This window comes from Homarus americanus, unplaced genomic scaffold (genome assembly GCF_018991925.1).
Source record: "Homarus americanus isolate GMGI-L3 unplaced genomic scaffold, GMGI_Hamer_2.0 scaffold16567, whole genome shotgun sequence".
Lineage (NCBI taxonomy): Eukaryota > Metazoa > Arthropoda > Malacostraca > Decapoda > Nephropidae > Homarus > Homarus americanus.
Window position 1 is genome coordinate 1 of NW_024713304.1, and position 8157 is coordinate 8157.

An 8157-nucleotide genomic window follows, 5' to 3' on the forward strand; every position below is an offset into this window, starting at 1 on the left:
CGCCACCGCCCCTAGGAGCGCTCATGGGGGCGCCATCGCACATAGTAGGTCCCATAGGTGCGCCAACACCCTTTATGGAGGACCTCTGGGGGCGCCGCCGGCCTTGGGAGGGCCTCCTAGGGACGTCGCCGCCCCGATGATTGTCCATAAACGGAACCACGTATCTGGGAGGGCCCATGGAGGCGCCATTTCACTTGTAAGAACCCCTGGGATGCCATCATCCCTAAAAGGGCAGCTGTGGTAGCAGATACCCCGCAGAGGGCCTCTGTGGCCACCAATGCCCTTGGGAGGGCGTTTTTGTTCGACACCACCCCAGGGAATTTTCCTGGAGGCACCACCACTCCTGGGAGGGCCCTTGAGGGCGCTGACGCCCCTTAGAAGGCACCTAGGGATGCCGCCGGAACTGGGAAAGTCCTTGGGGGTGCCGACTGCCCTGGGAGGGCCCCTGAGGGCGCCCCCACACCTGTGAGGTCCATTGGTGGCGCACCAGCACCTAGCAGGTCTCCTGGGGGGCAGTTGTTTTTGCTTTATTTAGAACTCTTGGAGATATTTTGACGTTAAATAAATACGATTCCAATCGCATTTCCAGTATCATTTCATCCTGAATAATGTAAAGCAGAACAAATATCCAACAGCAAAACATAAGTTGGGGTGTTGTGTTGACTGACTGCTGTTCTCCTATTGGCTGTAGTTCGGTGGATTTACATTTTAGTCCACCAATCACAGTTAAGTATGGGATTTTTGGTCATGCACGACAGAACGACCATACCAAGCTATAGAGCTCCCAGGAGGGTCGCCTCTGGTAGGGCCCTTGGGGACTCTGCCGTTCTGTGAGGGCCACGAGGGCGCCTGCGCCCTTGGGAGTTCATGGGCGCTGCCACCTGGTAGGTCCCGTGGGGACAAGCTGCCCAGAGGCAGGGCCCCGGCACTCCTGGGCGGCACTCAGGCGCCTCCGCCCGTAGGGGCCCCAGGTTACGCCACCCTGGAGGCGCCAATGCCCCTAACTGAAAGCCGGGCTGTGGGGAGCCGCTGCCCCTGGGGCGCTATCGCCAGTGACAGGCACCCTCGGGACGACACTTTTCTGGAAGGAACCTTGAAGGCGGCGCACCTGGGAGGACCATGGATGCCTTGCACCTGTGAGGTCATTGGTGGCTGCCTTTCTTAACAGGTCTCCTGGGGGCAGTTGTTTTTGCTTTATTTAGAACTCTTGGAGATATTTTGAGGTTAAATATATACGATGCCAATCGCATTTCCATTATCATTTCACCCTGAACAATGTAAAGCAGAACAAATATCCAACAGCAAAACATAAGTTGGGGTGTTGTGTTGACTGACTGCTGTTCTCCTATTGGCTGTAGTTCGGTGGATTTGCATTTTAGTCCACCAATCACAGTTAAGTATGGGATTGTTGGACATGCACGACAGAACGACCTTACCAAGCTATAGAGCTCCCAGGAGGGTCGCCTCTGGTAGGGCCCTTGGGGGCTCTGCCGTTCCTGGGAAGGCCACTAAGCGCGCCACCGCCATTGGGAGGGTTCGTGAGGGCGCTGCCACACCTTGGTAGGTCCCGTAGGGGCAAGCTGCCCAGGGCAGGGCCCCAGCTGCTCTTGGGCGGGCACTCAAGGGCGCCTCTGCCTATGGGAGGGCCCTTAGGGCCGCCACCGCCCCTAGGAGCGCTCATGGGGGCGCCATCGCACCTAGTAGGTCCCATAGGTGCGCCAACACCCTTTATGGAGGACCTCTGGGGGCGCCGCCGGCTTTGGGAGGGCCTCCTAGGGACGTCGCCGCCCCGATGATTGTCCATAAAGTGAACCACGTATCTGGGAGGGCCCATGGAGGCGCCATTTCACTTGTAAGAACCCCTGGGATGCCATCATCCCTAAAAGGGCCGCTGTGGTAGCAGATACCCCGCAGAGGGCCTCTGTGGGCACCAATGCCCTTGGGAGGGCGTTTTTGTTCGACACCACCCCAGGGAATTTTCCTGGAGGCACCACCACTCCTGGGAGGGCCCTTGAGGGCGCTGACGCCCCTTAGAAGGCACCTAGGGATGCCGCCGGAACTGGGAATGTCCTTGGGGGTGCCGACTGCCCTGGGAGGGCCCCTGACGGCGCCCCCACACCTGTGAGGTCCATTGGTGGCGCACCAGCACCTAGCAGGTCTCCTGGGGGCAGTTGTTTTTGCTTTATTTAGAACTCTTGGAGATATTTTGACGTTAAATATATACGATTCCAATCGCATTTCCAGTATCATTTCATCCTGAATAATGTAAAGCAGAACAAATATCCAACAGCAAAACATAAGTTGGGGTGTTGTGTTGACTGACTGCTGTTCTCCTATTGGCTGTAGTTCGGTGGATTTACATTTTAGTCCACCAATCACAGTTAAGTATGGGATTGCTGGTCATGCACGACAGAACGACCATACCAAGCTATAGAGCTCCCAGGAGGGTCGCCTCTGGTAGGGCCCTTGGGGACTGTGCCGTTCCTGGGAGGGCCACTAAGGGCGCCACCGCCCTTGGGAGGGTTCGTGAGGGCGCTGCCACCCCTGGTAGGTCCCGTAGGGACAAGCTGCCGAGGGCAGGGCCCCAGCTGCTCCTGGGCGGGCACTCAAGGGCGCCTACGCCAATAGGAGGGCCCCCAGGTTCGCCACCGACCCTGGGAGCGCCAATGCCGCTAACAAAAGCCCGGGCTGTGGGCGCCACTGCCCCTGGGAGCGCTATTGCCCGTGACAGGAACCCTCGGGACGCCAACGCTTCTGGAAGGAAGCTTGAAGGCGCCACCGTCCATGGGAGGGCCCATGGAGGTACCATCGCACCTAGCAGGGCCCATAGGTGCGCCAACACCCTTTATGGAGGACTTCTGGGGGCGCCGCCGCCCTTGGGAGGGCCTCCTAAGGACGTCGCAGCCCCGATGATTGTCCATAAAGGGGACTATGTATCTGGGAGGGCCCCTGGAGGCTCCGTTTCACCTGGAAGAACCCCTGGGATGCCATCACCCTAAAAAAGGACCCCTGTGATAGTAGATACCCCTCAGAGGGCCTCTGTGGGCACCACTGCCCTTGGGAGGGCGTTTGTGGGCACCACACAGGAATTTCCTGGGCTCACCCTCCTGGGAAGGTCCTTGGGGGTGCCGACAGCCCTGGGAGGGCCCCTGAGGGCGCCCCCACGCCTGTGAGGTCCATTGGCGGCGCACCAGCACCTAGCAGGTCTCCTGGGGGCAGTTGTTTTTGCTTTATTTAGAACTCTTGGAGATATTTTGAGGTTAAATATATACGATGCCAATCGCATTTCCATTATCATTTCACCCTGAACAATGTAAAGCAGAACAAATATCCAACAGCAAAACATAAGTTGGGGTGTTGTGTTGACTGACTGCTGTTCTCCTATTGGCTGTAGTTCGGTGGATTTGCATTTTAGTCCACCAATCACAGTTAAGTATGGGATTGTTGGACATGCACGACAGAACGACCTTACCAAGCTATAGAGCTCCCAGGAGGGTCGCCTCTGGTAGGGCCCTTGGGGGCTCTGCCGTTCCTGGGAAGGCCACTAAGCGCGCCACCGCCATTGGGAGGGTTCGTGAGGGCGCTGCCACACCTTGGTAGGTCCCGTAGGGGCAAGCTGCCCAGGGCAGGGCCCCAGCTGCTCTTGGGCGGGCACTCAAGGGCGCCTCTGCCTATGGGAGGGCCCTTAGGGCCGCCACCGCCCCTAGGAGCGCTCATGGGGGCGCCATCGCACCTAGTAGGTCCCATAGGTGCGCCAACACCCTTTATGGAGGACCTCTGGGGGCGCCGCCGGCTTTGGGAGGGCCTCCTAGGGACGTCGCCGCCCCGATGATTGTCCATAAAGTGAACCACGTATCTGGGAGGGCCCATGGAGGCGCCATTTCACTTGTAAGAACCCCTGGGATGCCATCATCCCTAAAAGGGCCGCTGTGGTAGCAGATACCCCGCAGAGGGCCTCTGTGGGCACCAATGCCCTTGGGAGGGCGTTTTTGTTCGACACCACCCCAGGGAATTTTCCTGGAGGCACCACCACTCCTGGGAGGGCCCTTGAGGGCGCTGACGCCCCTTAGAAGGCACCTAGGGATGCCGCCGGAACTGGGAAAGTCCTTGGGGGTGCCGACTGCCCTGGGAGGGCCCCTGAGGGCGCCCCCACACCTGTGAGGTCCATTGGTGGCGCACCAGCACCTAGCAGGTCTCCTGGGGGCAGTTGTTTTTGCTTTATTTAGAACTCTTGGAGATATTTTGACGTTAAATAAATACGATTCCAATCGCATTTCCAGTATCATTTCATCCTGAACAATATAAAGCAGAACAAATATCCAACAGCAAAACATAAGTTGGGGTGTTGTGTTGACTGACTGCTGTTCTCCTATTGGCTGTAGTTCGGTGGATTTACATTTTAGTCCACCAATCACAGTTAAGTATGGGATTGTTGGTCATGCACGACAGAACGACCATACCAAGCTATAGAGCTCCCAGGAGGGTCGCCTCTGGTAGGGCCCTTGGGGACTTTGCCGTTCCTGGGAGGGCCACTAAGGGCGCCACCGCCCTTGGGAGGGTTCGTGAGGGCGCTGCCACCCCTGGTAGGTCCCGTAGGGACAAGCTGCCCAGGGCAGGGCCCCAGCTGCTCCTGGGCGGGCACTCAAGGGCGCCTCCGCCAATAGGAGGGCCCCCAGGTTCGCCACCGACCCTGGGAGCGCCAATGCCGCTAACAAAAGCCCGGGCTGTGGGCGCCACTGCCCCTGGGAGCGGTATTGCCCGTGACATGAACCCTCGGGACGCCAACGCTTCTGGAAGGAAGCTTGAAGGCGCCACCGTCCATGGGAGGGCCCATGGAGGTACCATCGCACCTAGCAGGGCCCATAGGTGCACCAACACCCTTTATGGAGGACTTCTGGGGGCGCCGCCGCCCTTGGGAGGGCCTCCTAAGGACGTCGCCGCCCCGATGATTGTCCATAAAGGGGACTATGTATCTGGGAGGGCCCCTGGAGGCTCCGTTTCACCTGTAAGAACCCCTGGGATGCCATCACCCTAAAAATGGACCCCTGTGATAGCAGATACCCCTCAGAGGGCCTCTGTGGGCACCACTGCCCTTGGGAGGGCGTTTGTGGGCGACACCACCCCAGGGAGTTTTCCTGGAGGCACCACCACTCCTGGGAGGGCCCTGGGGGCGCTGCAGCCTCTTAGAAGGCACCTAGGGATGCCGCCGGAACTGGAAAGGTCCTTGGGGGCGCCGACAGCCCTGGGAGGGCCCCTGACGGCGCCCCCACACCTGTGAGGTCCATTGGTGGCACACCAGCACCTAGCAGGTCTCCTGGGGGCAGTTGTTTTTGCTTTACTTAGAACTCTTGGAGATATTTTGACGTTAAATAAATACGATTCCAATCGCATTTCCAGTATCATTTCATCCCGAACAATGTAAAGCAGAATAAATATCCAACAGCAAAACATAAGTTGGGGTGTTGTGTTGACTGACTGCTGTTCTCCTATTGGCTGTAGTTCGGTGGATTTACATTTTAGTCCACCAATCACAGTTAAGTATGGGATTGTTGGACATGCACGACAGAACGACCTTACCAAGCTATAGAGCTCCCAGGAGGGTCGCCTCTGGTAGGGCCCTTGGGGACTCTGCCGTTCCTGTGAGGGCCACTAAGGGCGCCACCGCCCTTGGGAGAGTTCGTGAGGGCGCTGCCACCCCTGGTAGGTCCCGTAGGGACAAGCTGCCCAGGGCAGGGCCCCAGCTGCTCCTGGGCGGGCTCTCAAGGGCGCCTCCGCCAATAGGAGGGCCCCCAGGTTCGCCACCGCCCCTGGGAGCGCCAATGCCCCTAACGAAAGCCCGGGCTGTGGGAGCCGCTGCCCCTGGGAGCGCTATCGTCGGTGACAGGCACCCTCGGGACGACACTTCTTCTGGAAGGAACCTTGAAGGCGCCACCGCCCCTGGGAGGGACCATGCGGATGCCATCGCACCTGTGAGGTCCATTGGTGGCGCACCAGCACCTAGCAGGTCTCCTGGGGGCAGTTGTTTTTGCTTTATTTAGAACTCTTGGAGATATTTTGACGTTAAATAAATACGATTCCAATCGCATTTCCAGTATCATTTCATCCTGAACAATGTAAAGCAGAACAAATATCCAACAGCAAAACATAAGTTGGGGTGTTGTGTTGACTGACTGCTGTTCTCCTATTGGCTGTAGTTCGGTGGATTTACATTTTAGTCCACCAATCACAGTTAAGTATGGGATTGTTGGTCATGCACGACAGAACGACCATACCAAGCTATAGAGCTCCCAGGAGGGTCGCCTCTGGTAGGGCCCTTGGGGACTCTGCCGTTCCTGGGAGGGCCACTAAGGGCGCCACCGCCCTTGGGAGGGTTCGTGAGGGCGCTGCCACCCCTGGTAGGTCCCGTAGGGACAAGCTGCCCAGGGCAGGGCCCCAGCTGCTCCTGGGCGGGCACTCAAGGGCGCCTCCGCCAATAGGAGGGCCCCCAGGTTCGCCACCGACCCTGGGAGCGCCAATGCCGCTAACAAAAGCCCGGGCTGTGGGCGCCACTGCCCCTGGGAGCGGTATTGCCCGTGACATGAACCCTCGGGACGCCAACGCTTCTGGAAGGAAGCTTGAAGGCGCCACCGTCCATGGGAGGGCCCATGGAGGTACCATCGCACCTAGCAGGGCCCATAGGTGCACCAACACCCTTTATGGAGGACTTCTGGGGGCGCCGCCGCCCTTGGGAGGGCCTCCTAAGGACGTCGCCGCCCCGATGATTGTCCATAAAGGGGACTATGTATCTGGGAGGGCCCCTGGAGGCTCCGTTTCACCTGTAAGAACCCCTGGGATGCCATCACCCTAAAAAAGGACCCCTGTGATAGCAGATACCCCTCAGAGGGCCTCTGTGGGTACCACTGCCCTTGGGAGGGCGTTTGTGGGCGACACCACCCCAGTGAATTTTCCTGGAGGCACCACCACTCCTGGGAGGGACCTTGGAGGCGCTGCCGCCCCTTAGACGGCACCTAGGGATGCCGCCGGAACTGGGAAGGTCCTTGGGGGCGCCGACAGCCCTGGGAGTACCCCTGAGGGCGCCCCCACGCCTGTGAGGTCCATTGGCGGCGCACCAGCACCTAGCAGGTCTCCTGGGGGCAGTTGTTTTTGCTTTATTTAGAACTCTTGGAGATATTTTGAGGTTAAATATATACGATGCCAATCGCATTTCCAGTATCATTTCATCCTGAACAATGTAAAGCAGAACAAATATCCAACAGCAACACATAAGTTGGGGTGTTGTGTTGACTGACTGCTGTTCTCCTATTGGCTGTAGTTCGGTGGATTTACGTTTTAGTCCACCAATCACAGTTAAGTATGGGATTGTTGGACATGCACGACAGAACGACCTTACCAAGCTATAGAGCTCCCAGGAGGGTCGCCTCTGGTAGGGCCCTTGGGGACTCTGCCGTTCCTGGGAGGGCCACTAAGGGCGCCACCGCCCTTGGGAGGGTTCATGAGGGCGCTGCCACACCTTGGTAGGTCCCGTAGGGGCAAGCTGCCCAGGGCAGGGCCCCAGCTGCTCCTGGGCGGGCACTCAAGGGCGCCTCTGCCTATGGGAGGGCCCTTAGGGCCGCCACCGCCCCTAGGAGCGCTCATGGGGGCACCATCGCACCTAGTAGGTCCCATAGGTGCGCCAACACCCTTTATGGAGGACCTCTGGGGGCGCCGCCGGCCTTGGGAGGGCCTCCTAGGCACGTCGCCGCCCCGATGATTGTCCATAAAGGGAACCACGTATCTGGGAGGGCCCATGGAGGCGCCATTTCACTTGTAAGAACCCCTTGGATGCCATCATCCCTAAAAGGGCCGCTGTGGTAGCAGATACCCCGCAGAGGGCCTCTGTGGGCACCAATGCCCTTGGGAGGGCGTTTTTGTTCGACACCACCCCAGGGAATTTTCCTGGAGGCACCACCACTCCTAAGAGGGCCCTTGAGGGCGCTGACGCCCCTTAGAAGGCACCTAGGGATGCCGCCGGAACTGGGAAAGTCCTTGGGGGTGCCGACTGCCCTGGGAGGGCCCCTGAGGGCGCCCCCACACCTGTGAGGTCCATTGGTGGCGCACCAGCACCTAGCAGGTCTCCTGGGGGCAGTTGTTTTTGCTTTATTTAGAACTCTTGGAGAT

The 8157-nt window shown here is 58.8% G+C and overlaps 2 protein-coding genes across 2 annotated transcripts; both read right to left on the bottom strand.

The window, feature by feature from the left end:
- Nucleotides 1-72: 72 nt before the first annotated feature.
- On the bottom strand, nucleotides 73-1711 carry LOC121871782 (basic salivary proline-rich protein 2-like). Its single transcript, XM_042374264.1, has 3 exons — nucleotides 1437-1711; nucleotides 770-904; nucleotides 73-505 (listed from the first exon to the last, which is right to left on the bottom strand). The coding sequence occupies exons 1-3, from the start codon at nucleotides 1709-1711 to the stop codon at nucleotides 73-75; spliced, it is 843 nt and encodes a 280-aa protein (XP_042230198.1).
- Nucleotides 1712-3028: 1317 nt separating this feature from the next.
- Nucleotides 3029-3870, bottom strand: LOC121871790 (basic salivary proline-rich protein 2-like). The gene is made up of 2 exons (XM_042374275.1): nucleotides 3473-3870; nucleotides 3029-3209 (listed from the first exon to the last, which is right to left on the bottom strand). The coding sequence occupies exons 1-2, from the start codon at nucleotides 3868-3870 to the stop codon at nucleotides 3029-3031; spliced, it is 579 nt and encodes a 192-aa protein (XP_042230209.1).
- Between the last annotated feature and the right edge of the window lie 4287 nt (nucleotides 3871-8157).